We start from the raw sequence: 15364 nt of genomic DNA on the forward strand, positions 1-15364 counted from the left end.
CGTTCGGGTTGGGTGAGTTGACCCCACCCCACCTCTAATAAAAAATATTTTAGGTATAACTATATATTTAGATAAATATGAATCTTATAAAATCTTTTAAAATTATCAACAAAGAGAAGATTTTTGGGTATGGAAGGCTAATGTAGTGCCGTCCATAATTTTTATTCTTTCAAACTGCAAAAATGTGCCGCATAAGTCTTTCCCACGGTAGAAAGCTCACTCTATTACCTAGTCTCTCAACAATTTTAAAAACACACTCTCTCATAGCCCTGGCTCTAAAAGGAACCATTTTAAAAACACATTCTCTCATAGCCCTGGCTCTAAAAGGAAAACTTTAGGTTTTGGATTTGGACTAACACTTTTGTCTACCTAAGTGTTTAGATTAAGTAGAGCAATAAAGCTCAATTATTCTCTCCTATTACATCATTTCTTTTCTCCTTTTTACATGTCTCCAGCACTATCTTCTCTTCATCAGACTTCAGTTCACATGGCTTCGGAAAACCCCATTGTCTTATCATGGTTTGTGAAACCCTAAATCCTAATCTTTTTTCTTTCACTTAATGAGTTGCTATACTATTTTGGTGACTTGGTTCATAATCAGATTATCTTGTTTTCAGGGGTGCAGGAGAAGATGGACAGTTAGGTATTGGAGAGAATGAAGAGAAAGAATGGGTTTGCTCTATCAAAGCTCTTCAATCTGAGAAAGTTTCTTCAGTTGTTGGTGGAAGTAGAAACTCACTTGCTATATGTGAAGATGGAAAGGTTTGGTTTTAACTTTTTGTTTAGTTTTTGATTCTGATGCTTCAAAAGTAATAATGGATTTTCTTATATTAATTTTTGTATTTTCTTGAATGGCTGATCAGTTGTTCACATGGGGGTGGAATCAAAGAGGAACCTTAGGCCACCCACCAGAAACCAAAACTGAAAATACTCCTACCCAGGTTAAAGCTCTTGCAAATGTAAAGATTGTTCAGGTAATATTAATTTCTTATGTTTCTATTTGATTCAAAATTTTAGTTACATTTGGGTGAAATTTATATGGGGATTTTCTCAATTTCAGGCAGCAATTGGTGGATGGCACTGTTTGGCTGTTGACGATCAAGGCCGAGCTTATGCTTGGGGTACATTACTGTTATTCTAAACTCAGTTTTTCTACTTAATTTTTATATACTGACAAGAGAAGTGAGTGATGCAGGTGGAAACGAGTATGGTCAATGCGGTGAAGAACCTGAGAAAAAAGATGATAGTGGTAGGGCTTTAAGAAGGGATATCGTAATTCCTCAACGATGTGCTCCAAAGCTTAAAGTTCGCCAGGTGATCCATTAACCATAACGACTCACTATTTCTTGTGTATGTTTGGACCATGTCCATTTACATTGGTTGTGGCTATGTTATTAAATAACTGAGGCAGCTAGAGATCAAGGATTATTTTTTTAGTAAAATGAATTTTAGCATGAATGCTTATGATCGTTATCAAAATGTCTTCTTCTAAAACTCCTTTGCTGCTTTACACCCAACAGCTCATTCTTTGCTTCTCCATTTGGTCTCTTATTAATGCATAAAAAAGCTTAATTGCTCATGTTTTAGGTTGCTGCTGGTGGCACTCACTCTGTTGTGCTTACACAAGAAGGCCACGTGTGGACATGGGGACAGCCATGGCCTCCTGGAGATATGTTCGTATATTCACTTGCTTATCTATATAATCTCGTTTGGCTTTTCTATTTTGTTCTAAGAATGTTTGTTAGGTTATGCTTATGTATGAGATTTCTTTTCACAGTAAACAGATTTCGACTCCAGTTAGAGTACAAGGTCTTGAAAAGGTGAGGCTTATTGCAGTTGGCGCATTCCATAATTTGGCACTCCTAGAAGAAGGCGTGCTATGGGCTTGGGGTAACAATGAGTATGGACAACTGGGGACTGGCGATACACAACCAAGATCGCAACCTATTCCTGTTCAAGGGCTTTCCGATCTCACCTTGGTTTGCATTCTAAACATTAATCTCATTGTTCGTTTTTTATTTATATTATTACATGATAATCCCGGGTCATGATATTTACTTGTGGAACAAAGAGTCCTGGGTAATTGTTTTCTTGTCATTAGCTTATATCTTCATAGTATATATTTTTCGGTAGGTCTTTCTTCATATTATATAGCACTGCCTTAAGAAAGAAAAGAGTCTTAATAGAACAAAATAAGAAAGCACCAAAATCCAAATACTGTGATTTTTTGCTATTTATCTTAAGTTCTAAATGAGGTACAATATTCACCTAAACTGTCATGTGAGAAAGTTTTACTGGAAGGTTGTAGTAATTGATGAAGTATTATGCAAGTATGGTATGTGTGACAAATTTAGAAAGTAAATTAAGAATATGGGAGCAGAACAACACCTGAAGTTTTCTGTTTCTTCAAACGCTGTGGTATCTTTGAAAACTTGAGATTTATTTCTTGAAATGTTCCAGTTTCTCAACCAAGCAAACTGATGAGTCAAGTATGATTTTAAACCTTGCTTAGGACATGGACCATCTACGCTCCATGTCTTGAAAGATTGACTGAAGAACTCTTTGGAAATATCTTCTGACGATCGAGTCAAATCAGTTAGTCTGGTAATCTTCACTGTTGTTACATTTATGTGAGAGTGCAACATATAATGCGTGTTCCATCATATTGTAATACTAGGTGTAATCCGTGCCATAACGGCAAGGCCATACTGCCCTGCCTTCAGCACAATCGGCACACAATGTTCCATCAGTATTTGAGGACTATTATAATTTAACTACATTCTATTCAAGAATGGTTGCTTTTAGAGATAGCTAACGATTTCATTTTCCTTGAAATTTGGTAGCATAGAATGTGTCCCAATTTAATACTGATTCAAATTTTGGATGAATTAAGCCCCTTAGATCTCCATAACCCAAAAAATAATTGAGCCGTTGATGGCATCCACATTTTTCAAGTTGCGTCTGGTCTTGATGTATTTTATATATTGCTAAGATACGAGTAAGTGTTAATGTGTCAGATTGTCTATTTTCGTCTACCGAGATTCAGTCTTCAATGAAATCTACAGGTTGATATCGCGGCTGGTGGATGGCATTCTACGGCATTGACAGCTGAAGGAGAGGTATGCATTTGTATATTTTTGATGTGCTTCATCAAATGTGAAGCACAGCATCATTCACCATCAATGTTTTAAGTTTTCCAGTTTTGTAATTTGGGTAGATATGACTAATATGCATCTGCAATGGCTTATGCTATGTTTCTGTTTGCTTAATGTGCACTTGCATGCAAACATAGGGACACTTGCACTAATTTTTGTACGTGTTTCGTACAAAGTGGGTCTTGCTCGTTACCTGTTTTCCAAGAGGAAAGTTGTACCTAAATATGTAGGTGGTGATGTAATAATTGGTCCGGTGTGTTCTTTCCTTGCAGGTGTATGGTTGGGGAAGAGGAGAACACGGGAGGCTTGGGTTCGGAGATGACAAGAGCAGTAAAATGGTGCCTCAGAGGGTTCAGCTTCTTGTCGGAGAGCACATAATCCAGGTGCGTTCAAGTTCAAAATACTATAGTTCTCACTTCTCATATGAATTATCCCAACATTAGCTCAATCTTCTTATGTTAATTCCTAGTATATCATGTATAGGTTTCTGCCTTCTTTTAACTATATTATATATCTTTACAGGTTTCCTGTGGCGGCACCCACTCTGTTGCATTAACTCGCGATGGACGAATGTTCACTGTATGTAACCTACACAAAAGTTGATTTTTTTTTTACTGCTCTTGGAACCTCCAAGTCACTTACGAGATGGAAACAAAAAATAAAAGTGGAAACCACCTGCAAATAAATAGAAACCTGGCAAAAAGCTATTAGGTGCTTTTAACCTCCTATACCATATACTAAACAGATTTTTGATCATTGACCGAGACATCGCGGTTGTTTCTTCTTGAGGGTTCTTTTCTAGTTATGTTTGTTCGATTGATTTTGTTATATTATTAAGCAAAATTACGGAGTTAACCGCGGTTTGCAAGACACTGACCTGTTCAACCTGTTCATTTTCGACAGTTCGGGCGTGGAGACCATGGACGTCTTGGGTACGGGAGGAAAGTCACCACAGGTCATCCTATGGAAGTACCCATAAACCTTTCAAAGTCAAAGGATGTACCAAGTGGCAGTGATGATGATGATACTCTAGGCCAAAGATGGTATGCTAAGTTTGTTGCTTGTGGTGGGCGCCATACTCTAGCAATAGCTGTGCTGCAGCCTGATGAAGAACTAGCAGAAGAAGAAACTTAAGAGGTTTCTATAGATTCTGATACTTGTGTTGAACCCAGATTGATGGGAATACAAACTTTATAATGTTAGAGATGTGCGAACTTATTAATTACAACTAAAAACAACTTTTTAAACTGTAATGGAGAAATAGACACCAATAATTTGAAAATTTTTGCCTGGTTAAAATAAAAGATATATTAATTACACTGCTTTCTAAGGCAATCTAAACAGGGACCACTGTTTCATGTACATGGATGTCGAAGCGGTTATCTAATACTACTTCTCTATTTCGTGCGCTCCTGTGTTGTAAGCGTTGTTGTAATGCCTGACATCTGGGCGAAGAATTCTGGATCCCATCTATGGATCAGAGAGGGATCTTCGGCATAGCAGATGTATATAGATGTAACAGCACTCTCTACAACTGCCATTGCCAGTCCAACCTGCAAATCGAAGCTTCCCACTTGTAAGCATTGTTGCAAATCGAAACTTCATGAAAATTTATTGGCAAAACTGGCTCATGTTTTACAGAAGAAATAGGATTCGTATCTGAGGCAATTTTGGACTCGCAAGCAGGGAAACAGCAATCCATAATCAGATGAGACGAAGGAAACAATTGCTTACTGTTAGAGTAGAGATATCTTAAATGCTATCATTATCCTGGGTTCTAGGTTCACGAGGAAAGTGTCACCTGAAGTTGGTATCCCTTTGACATGAAACCCACAAGATAGCCCCATCAATTCTCTCCTTATGGTCTCAATTCCCAGTATATTTAATCCTATAAAACTAAACCAGTGAGAGAACAATGTTCGATAAACACCACAACTCTGGGCAAGATTTACTTGGATGGTTTAAGTTCAAATCCGAATATCTCAGGCAGATCCTAACGAACATTTCAAATATAGGATATCAGAACATGTTTAACTTCTTTGCTATAGCATAACTAGGGAGTTCACTATAGGTAAAGTTGTGTGGAGGAAAAAAAAACAGCATAAAAGAAGAGAGAAATATTGGAGAAAAGCTTACCAAGATGAAACCCATTAACATAGCAGTACACCCTACCATAAACACTCTATCACTAGTTTTATGCCATGTCCAAATTCCTGCACAGGTTCCAGTAATTAGCCCACCCAATATGGTTCCCATAAATAGAACTGCACCTGAGCAGTCGTATGCAATAAGCGCTTCAACACCAGTTGATTGAAAAAGCTCCCACGCATCCCTTGCTGAAGAATTGAAGTTTTTACCGTGAACTGCTATCTGTATTATGAAAATAATGTTTCAAATTAAGGCTTTGATACTGAGTCCTATCCATATAACTTTCAGTATAGGAGGAAGAACTGGGACTCCTTTTCAAAACAACTAAGAATGGACAGAACAATTTTCCTGGATCAGAGAGACATACTGTTACATAAACACTAAGAGCTAGGATTCTATTACTCCCTCCGTCCTAGTTTAGATGCCAAAATTGGATTTTGCACAAAGATTAAGAAACACAAAGAGAATAGTTTTTTTCCCATAATTACCCTAGGTTAGTATTTAATGTTCCCAGTTTTTAAATGTCTAGGTTTTTGTTGTTTAGTTGGAAAAATTCAATTTAGAAGAAATATATTTAAGAGTGTGTCTTGAAAATTGAAATACACAATTATCCATGTTATGGCATGATTTCAAGTTATGGGCAAATCAGGATAAAAGGTGGAAAAATATGGAGTATAACAAGTATTCTAGGACAAAAAAAAATCCCCAATTTTGGCATCTAAACTAGGACGGAGGGAGTAACATTTTTCAAATCTCTTACCTATGTCCATCTCTGTGTTGTTTCCACTCATTATACAAATATATATAAAAACTATCCCTCGAGTTTTTCAACAAATAAATTACTTTGTTATTCTGTGATTGGCTTAACTAAGTGGTCTTCCAATTCTACAAATTTGAGGATGCAATTCCTACCATATGTACCAATTGATGGTAATCTAACACAACAAGGAATATATCAATGCATTTGAGTGATACAGTAACCCAACAATTTCAGTCCCATCATCTGGTGATAATGTATTTGCTTTCTTATTACTCCATACCACTGGAGTGAATTAAGAATTCCAACTTTTTCATTCTTGATGCTAAATCGATTGTACTAAGTGTGACAAAGTAAACACCAAAGGAAATAATATACCTGGACATATGCATACTTGTTGAAAAATCGAACAAGTGTCTCTACAATATGAAACAGAAAATCAACACAGCAAAGCAAACACTCGTTGTTACCAATCTTGGATCGAATTCCCCTGATCTGCAAAATGTGATGATACTGTGAGAACATTTCAAATTACAAATGGACCAAAAGTGGCCAAGTAGAAACTAATCTTATTGACGGCACAATAATTTATTTATTTTTGGCATGCACAGTTTAATCATAGTGTAGGTACTAATCATAGTGTATGTACCTCCCATCGCAATGTCCTGATAGCAGCCGTAAAGAGCGATCCATAGCAGATGCTGCCAAATGATGTTGTCACGGCATACCTTAGAGATTTCACCAATGGTTTGGGAGGCATTGTTGCTGATTCTCGGCCACCATGTATTAGAAAAAGAAACACCATTCCAGATACTATTACATGTACCGTATTACATAGGACAGCACCAGTCCAGAATAAACTCACCGAAAGCACCCGCACAAATGAATTAGAGCGTATATGGATAATTGCCCAGTTCTGAATCTCCTTCGCTGCTATTATTATCCTATAATAATAGACAAATAAGACTATAAGAGCATAAGTTGCCAGCTCACCAGAAGTAGCCACCAGCGTCCACCGTCACCAATACTTGTAGCAACAACACCAGCAGCACCAAATGACCATATTACCATCCATAAAAGCATAACCATCATAAATACACCAGTTAATGTCAAAACTTCAGGAAGGCTCCAAACCATTTTCACAGCCTTCCGCAGCACCAACATAGTAAAAGGAAGTCTATGGGAAAGAGCAAAAAGTCAGGAAGGATGTATATAACACTAATCCAGTCTTTATATAGCAACAGAGAGACAGAGCTTCTCGTTGTAAACATCTGAGTATTTCTCAAGCTATATCACATCAGGAGAAGAAAATCTTTGATTGATCAAACATATGATAATTATTTTTAACTTGATACACTTATACTTGTCATGGTTTCGAGATCTTTATTCTAAATTTGGTTAAAGTCCTATCAAGAGAATCTAACAGAGAAACCAAAATGAACTATTCCGTTGGTTAACATTACACATGCATTCGTGTGGCAGTGGTCACCGACTAGTCCTACTCTATCCATATATAACATTGATCTATCACAGTTTGGCTTCCATGCTGTATGTACCACTTTCATATAGCATTTTAAGTACAAATGCATAAGGATGAGAAATGAAAATCATCTTTCTAGAAGAAAAATATAGTCTACGTCTAACCGAGAATAGATAGTTCCGGGAACAGGAAAACAAAATCATTATTCCCAATCACAATACTCATATTAACATGCCAAATTAACCCTTAATAAAGAAATCACACCAAGAAAAGAGAAGAAACAATTTTGGTACCTGTCGATAACTGAAATTACATATAGAAATTGGAGAGAAGCAGCAATTGCGAATGCAATACCCCAAAAGATCCGTCCTCCCCAAAAACAGAATATGCTTATGACAGCAAGATAAGTAGTCAAAATATGTACAGAAACTTTCATCATTTGCTGTGCTTTAGAACCAAGTAATAGCAACCAAATCCATCCAAGAACAGTCCCAACAGCACCAGCAACAGCATAAAATGGCCAATAAGTTTCAGTTAAATGTGATTGATTCTCAATAAATCTGTAAGTATACAGATCAATCTTAAGTCTATCTGCCCTTTGAAACCTATTAATTCCAAGTACTGCCAGTACAAACCCTAATCCTATCAAATGTATGGTAAAAATTCCTGACCAGAAAACATCTCTCCAACCTCTTGAAGGTTCAGTATCCAGCCCAGGTGAAGTTGATTGACTGACATTATTAATTCTTCTTACACCATCCTAAAATTGAATGTAAAATTCCTAAAGTTAACATCTTTAGTGAAAAAACCCAGAATTGAATTTGCAAAAGAAATCAAAATAAAAAATCAGATAGAAAAAGTATAGGTTTGTTTTGTACATGTTGAGTGGTGGAGTCGATTTCAGAGGAAGAGGAACCCTGAAAGTCAGTCATGATAAAGTGTAAAAATTGCCTACTTTGAAAAAGAGAGACATTTGCCCATAAATCTTTGTGGAGAAATCGAAAGATCAGAGAAAATTTAAATCTAATACAGGTGACGAAATGACAGTTTTAAAAATGGTTGTCTTTTCTTTTACTAACGATATTCATCGTGAATAGAAATTTTATTTTGGAAGAAGAAGGTTTTGAGTAACGGTCAATCGTAATGGAGATGCAAAGAGGCCGCCGCTATCTATGTGATGTGTGAGTAAGTCGGAGGGTCCCATCCCATGACACCAAAGTGCGTTTGATAATGTCTAGTTGAAAACTTGGAACGTTGCACTAGCCAATAGAGGAAGTTCCTTTTCTAGGGAGCTTGTTTTTTCACTTTGGTCTATTCCTATGCACGTGTCAAACATCGTCATATATATATATGTACTAGGGAATCACCCGTGCCTCACCATATAATTCTTTGGTGCGTTGCTGTCGGTACTGGATTTTGTTTTTACCGCGCAAGCCAGAGTTTGTTGTTTTTTTTTTTAAATGAAAATTTCTTTGTTAAAACTTCAAATCGGCTGAATACCATCCACGCACGTTAAAGCGGATTATGTTGTTGGTATTCAACGATTAGGATGAACCTCCACTACTGTTCATCAGTTGAGAAAATACACAATGCAATAACTTCAATCGGCTTAATACCATCAAATTTTTTCAATCCGGATGAAAACTGAGATGTTTGTCTTCATTTTAAATCGATTCCCTAAAATTCTAATGGGTAAATTGATTTGCAGCTTAGTGGATTTCTGTTTTAAGTGTTTTGAATCTTTTGATAATCCAATGGAGGTTGGAATACAGGGACGATGATGATTTAAAAAGCCCAGGTAACACTCGTAGTTGATTGTATTTAGTCTTTATCGAATTTGGTATTTGTTAAATGATATTTTGCGCTATAGTTTTTGTTTCTTAGATTTTTGAATGTTAGTTAATCAATGAAAATTTTGGTATTCTACTGGGTTCATACATAGGGCACAACCTGTTTGTGAAAAAGTCCGAATGGTTGTATAATTGAATCATCTAATTGATGCAGACCGCCACAACTAACTCTTGTGCAATATCAAAAGAAGCTATTAAACCTGGCCTATGAAGGTCAACAAAAACCATTTAGGTTGGTAAAATTCATCAGAAAAATTAGAATTGGTGAATAGGTTAGTAAAGCCTATGGGTAACAGGCAAACATAAATCTTCAGTAAGGAGAATATTCTTCCTTAGTCATCAACGTTTCCGCAATTTTGAATAGCTTAAGCAAGTACTAAATACCTAAAGAGTCTGAAACAGTTAGCATGGACTGGTCATGCAAACATTTCCGCAGTTGGGAATTTTTCCAGATTTTCAACTTTAAAGTGGGTGTATGCTCGATATTGTAGGGTAATGATATCAATTTAAGACCATGCAGATAATTTGGGCAACCAACGACCAGAAAATTGATGAGTATTATGGTTAACATGTATCGGACATCTTAAACATGGTAGAATCATTTTATGTCATTATAATAACGAATCCAAACGTCATAGAGATGTAAAAAATTTGCCAACGATCAAATCATTTGATGGTTGGAACAATTTTAAAGTTTTGCCTCATGACGTGCATGTCCAGAGGGTAATTATTAAGTTTCAGTACGTAGTTGTGTGTCTAATCTTTTGGTTGTGCGTGTAATCATCGTACTCTTAAAAGGACATGTTCTTTCAATGCATATTATTGATCCGTGTGCCTTGTAGAATCTGTTAAAAGGGCATATTATTTGGATTTGTATTTTGAAAGTTAGAGCCTTGACTATATAGCCACTCACTTGTAGAATCTGAAATCTCTGCAGGTCATCTTCTTAACGGGACTGCATATTAGATCACAACAATGTGTTAGCTGGAATCATAGTAATCATAGCTGGAACAATGTTTAGTGGTATTCACAACAATACCTGGAAGAGATGAGGTTGGTCCACTGAATTTATGGAGGTATGAGAAGATATTTTTGGCTGCTCTCCAAACACAACTGATTTGATTGGCCATTATGGTATTCTTCAATTTCAGACGAAACAAAAGGTTAATGAATCCTTGGCACAAAAAAATAAAAATAAAATAAAAACAACAATGAAAGCCTCTTGTTGTACCTTGAATAATAGCCAGGCGAATGAGTTTGTGACGGACAAGCGATGTGGTGTGCAGTGGTATTTATACTTATTCCTCAATTAAGGTGATTTCAAACGTCGTAATTAAGCAAAATGGGAGTTACATTTGAGATTAATATTTTTGCGCTATAATTTCTATTTCGCATCGTCCTAAGCTAGGGTATTATAAATTCTCTAAATGTATGAATAGGGGTCTTTCACAGTCATATGGCAGGAACATGCGCGGGCTCGATTGTCCTAAGGTGGGGCATCTCGATAGGCTAATAATGTTGGTTCCCTAGGTTTACACCTTCTTTGGCCAGCGGATGGAGATCTTCATTGGAGTCGCACCAAACTCCTTCAGTCCTTAAATTGTAGCAAAGTTATAATGTTAATTCATTATGTTGCAATGCATGCCCTACTTGATTTTGGATCATGACTGTACTGTGTAGTCTTTAGATTGCAAGTATATTAGTACAGCTTTATCACACTACACATAAGATATGCTTTTCCTTTCATGGCAACTAAGTGTATCTAACCGTTATGGAATTGATTGGGAATGCTTGTAAACCGGCATACCCCGTCAGTAAACAAACTCCAACTTGATCTCACTGTATTAGTACTGTGAGATATAACAATTACAAATAAGAACAAATTTGCTGACAATAAGTATCCTCTTCCATCCCCAAATATTATGGATCCAATAGGCTCAACAATATCCAAACAAAAAAAAACTAAACTACTCATGTAACACTCATTGTTTTTGCAATTAAAATCCAAAAAGGTAACCTAACAAAGAGGGCCTAAAAATATGGCATGCACTTATTCAGAGATAATCAACTAAGAATGAGTCGGAATCAAAAATGAGAAACCTGACAATCAAGCAGCTTGGAACCAATCTACAAATCATAAGAGAACCTGACAATTGTCATATACATCACCAAAACACGAAAAATTCAAACAACCCAAACAACAATATATGTAAGCTTTAACTGTTGACCAATCTACAAATCATAAGACACATCTTCAAATAACCTAAACAGTTGGACTAAAAAACAACAAAACAAATTACAACAATGATAGGTGATGTCATCCAATGCCTCAGATTTAGGTTTTATCCAAATGCAGAGCTTTTTTTTTGCTTTGTGCTCGCCTGATAACAAATATAACCTTTCTCGCATTTCCACGACTTCAGTTATGTCTGCATCAGTGTAGACTTTGGTGGCATTTGTCGAAGATAGGGTGATTCTCCCTGAATTAGCATGCTTTAGAGTTAGAGATTTTCTTTTAAAGAAGTAGGTAAAAAATCTGAAAGAAACTGGGTTAGTCAAAGTGGAGCAAACGGCAACAACCACAGGATGGGGGACGGAGTCGCAATCAATTGGGTCATTCCCTACTTGGTTGGCGACAGAACCCCATAGAGCAATTTTCATAGTTGTGCCCCTGTGGCAGGTATGCATTTTCACTAACGGATTAATCATTTGTTTGTCAAAGTTCGCTCACCTGAGATTTTCAATTGTGATCTCGCGCATTCGGCTTGATTGCCCACCGTACCTTAGAAGCACCTGGATGTTCGTGACAGTTTTTAAGAACCCAACCACATCTGCATCATAAATGTGGTAAAGGTCAGGAAAAAAAATGCAGGTGTCACAGATAAAATTAGTGTAACCAAATAAGGTGGGTGAAAATATGATAATGATCTGATCAAAAGATACATATCTACAAATATTTCACATATAAAAACATGTCACCTATATGCAAAATACACATATCATTTGGGTTGACTATAAATCAACAACTTTGAACCAAAGAATCAAATGGTACACTTAAACTCCCCCAGATTTAGAAATATGAATCTTATTTACATACATTGCATATATAAGAGCAATCACAGTACACACTTACAATGTAAATTGTTAATTTGTTTCACTTGAATGAAACATGGACAACTGAAAATGCGATTCATGTTATGCTATAATGCAATGTGGAACTTCTATTGGTGATTAGGTTCAAACATGGTCATTAAAATGAGAAACAACACATGTATAGCATTCAGTTTCAATTTACCTGTAAGATGTATGTTCTGGAGGTTTGATTCTATGGCTTCAAGCTCAGTGAAACAGAATTTCTGGGGAACAATGGACACGGAATACGCATCCAAAGCAGAAACGGAGGTGGTGCTCCAGAAGAAGGCCCGCTTCTCATTGTGTGCAGGACGGAACTTGGGTTTAGCAGTGGTCAAGTGTAGTTTCTGCATAGAGTACAGACACCCCTCCCGAATCAGCTTATCAAACTTCCAAATAAGATTTTTGGGTAACACAGCGTGTAATTCTTCCCCCTATACCAATGAACGTGTTAGCACATCCCAATTTAATTGATTTATTCAAATTTATTTATGTGCCTATTTAGTCTGGATTGTTACCTGCTCGTCAACAATAACCATATCAATGCTGGTAACGTCGTTGGTCGACATGAAGTCCAACTCTTCCCATTTCCGGGTAACACGGACGGTAATGATGCTTGTTTTTCCTTCGTCAAGCGATCGTAAGCTCTTGAGTGTGTCCTGTGTGGCTGAGGGTCCAACCTTATGAATATTGCAAGTAACCTGTGACGCCATTTCTCTATTTGATTGGGAAGCTGCATGAATTTAAACCAAATATCAGACTACAATTCAAAAATTAGGGTCCAAAGACACTGTAAATTAAAATTAACATAACTGTAAAATTCATGAGCTAATGAAACAGCCTCCGAGATAAGTGGTACTGTGACTGGTAGGTAGTGTTATTAATGAGATTCCAAGTTGCAGGATGTTTCTGGTTGTATAAATCTTTCCAGGGTCTCTACTAAATGGGAGATCTTTTCAGGGTGTAAAAATAAAACTTGTGACTAACGAAAATATATTATGTGGTAAGAATGGATTGAAATGGTTTTTATTGACAATATCAAATTGTCCACGGCTATTTAGTGTCTTTTATTGACAAAAGAGCATATTTCAGCAATGGCAAGAACTTTTATTAACTGATATGGTTCAATCCTACACGGTAAATTTAGTGAAACAAATGGATTTTAAAGACACGGAAACAATGTTCCCTACTAAAGTAAAATTGAAATTAACACAACTGAGATCAATTTCCTTTTTTTTTTTTTTGCGAGTTTTTTTAGATAAACCGATTCTGTCGATGGACGTAGCAAGAAAAAAATGGAAAACCAAGGGAGAATTTTAGACTACGGGCGCTAACTGAATCCATGGCTGCCAAAATATAATCAAGTGACAGATCAAAAAAACAAAACTACTGGTGCTAATTGAATCCATAGATAACACCCATCACCAAGACCCCAATCAATACTAATCGTTTGATTAGCATTACAATACAAATCCAAAAAAAATCCACAGATCTGTTACTGAAAAAAAAAAAAAAAACTGTAAACGGAAGGAAGAGAGTGGAAACTTACATGGTGAACCTGTAAGACTGATGATTTCCTGTGATTTTTGGAGACAATTTATAGAGGTAGCAGGCAATGAAATCCATAGCGTGCGTTTCTTTTGCTTTGATTTCACCAATAAATCAATCCCATCGCAATTCTAATTATTAGGAAAACCCTAGAACCGTTACTTATTTCAGAAGCTGTGAAACTTTTTGAAGGGGAACTCCAAGCGACCCTGGGATGCTATTGAGAACATCCAATTAATGGAAATCGAAGATTCACTCACAGATAATGGAAGAACTGAATCACCCAGAGGCGTTACAAAAGATAGTGAACGAATTCTCTTTTATCTTTCCAGAGGTGGTGGGCCAATGACAGCCACTGGATCGAATACATCTGGGAGGGGAGGGAGAGATCACAGCCGCTAGTTGATACACCGGATGTATCCCAGCCGTCCCGTGACACAGCATACACTACTGTTGTGTAAGCAATGATCTATTATGAGTATGCCAAAGTACCAAACTTATATATGCTTATATGTATGCTAGATATGACATATAGGAATATATGACAGATTTTCCAGCGAGCTATAGACAATCCATCGCTAGATGGTCGAAATATTGCTAGTTGGTATTTCCAACGCCAGCGATGATCTCTACGTCGCTGGCTGGCTTGATCATCGCCTATCAGTTCTTCATCAAACGACTATAATTTTTTCCGTCTATAAATACCCAATTTCAAACTCATTTCAACTTACACCAGAATTTCTAAATCTCTCTAGAATTTTTCAATCTTCAATTGTTTCCATCACTCTTCCAATTCCTCAAAGAGCATGACTGATAATACGAACATGGCTGAGTTCGTAGCAAACCAACATGTTGTCGAATATCAAAGAGTTGTTAATCGTGCCAATGTGCGAAGTCGAATTAGGAGGCGAGTACCAAAATTTACTACTACGAAAGATGAATGTATTTGCAGGAATTATGTTTCTTTTACTGAGACTTTATTCGCAGACGAATTCAGTCCCCAAACATTTTGGCAAAGGATTTTGGGGAATTTCAAGAACAAACAATGAACCGTAACAATCGTGATGTTTCGTAGTTGAGTCATCACTTCACTATAATTAATAAGGAAGTTATCAGGTATGTTGTTTTACTTCAGCAAAAAGGTCCAAACATGAGGAGTGGTGAAACCATGATGGAACTTCAACAAAGGTGTCGTGTGGAATATCGTCGCTTCTACGAAAAAGACTTCGAATTTGGAAGTTGTTTCCAGATTTTAAGATGGTTGCCCAAATATTGTCCAATATTTATGTTTTAA

The 15364-nt window shown here is 36.7% G+C and overlaps 3 protein-coding genes across 3 annotated transcripts; 1 reads left to right on the plus strand and 2 right to left on the minus strand.

Annotated features, from left to right (window-relative positions):
- The first annotated feature begins 282 nt into the window (after positions 1-282).
- On the plus strand, positions 283-4478 carry LOC113298408 (ultraviolet-B receptor UVR8-like). Its single transcript, XM_026547144.1, has 11 exons — positions 283-519; positions 618-762; positions 864-974; positions 1061-1121; positions 1196-1314; positions 1588-1673; positions 1778-1979; positions 3066-3119; positions 3428-3538; positions 3678-3734; positions 4059-4478. Exons 1-11 carry the CDS (start codon positions 446-448, stop codon positions 4287-4289), a joined length of 1251 nt encoding a protein of 416 aa, XP_026402929.1. The 5' UTR covers positions 283-445; the 3' UTR covers positions 4290-4478.
- Positions 4416-8659, minus strand: LOC113298407 (CTL-like protein DDB_G0274487). Its single transcript, XM_026547143.1, has 7 exons — positions 8419-8659; positions 7834-8300; positions 7054-7237; positions 6710-6934; positions 6439-6555; positions 5292-5525; positions 4416-4708 (listed from the first exon to the last, which is right to left on the minus strand). The coding sequence occupies exons 1-7, from the start codon at positions 8470-8472 to the stop codon at positions 4553-4555; spliced, it is 1437 nt and encodes a 478-aa protein (XP_026402928.1). The 5' UTR covers positions 8473-8659; the 3' UTR covers positions 4416-4552.
- Positions 8660-11493: 2834 nt separating this feature from the next.
- On the minus strand, positions 11494-14349 carry LOC113298409. The gene is made up of 5 exons (XM_026547146.1): positions 14072-14349; positions 13041-13255; positions 12686-12956; positions 12122-12221; positions 11494-11870 (listed from the first exon to the last, which is right to left on the minus strand). Exons 2-5 carry the CDS (start codon positions 13233-13235, stop codon positions 11825-11827), a joined length of 612 nt encoding a protein of 203 aa, XP_026402931.1. The 5' UTR covers positions 13236-13255; positions 14072-14349; the 3' UTR covers positions 11494-11824.
- Between the last annotated feature and the right edge of the window lie 1015 nt (positions 14350-15364).

The sequence above is a fragment of the Papaver somniferum genome, chromosome 7, assembly GCF_003573695.1.
Source record: "Papaver somniferum cultivar HN1 chromosome 7, ASM357369v1, whole genome shotgun sequence".
In the NCBI taxonomy this organism is placed as follows: Eukaryota; Viridiplantae; Streptophyta; class Magnoliopsida; order Ranunculales; family Papaveraceae; genus Papaver; species Papaver somniferum.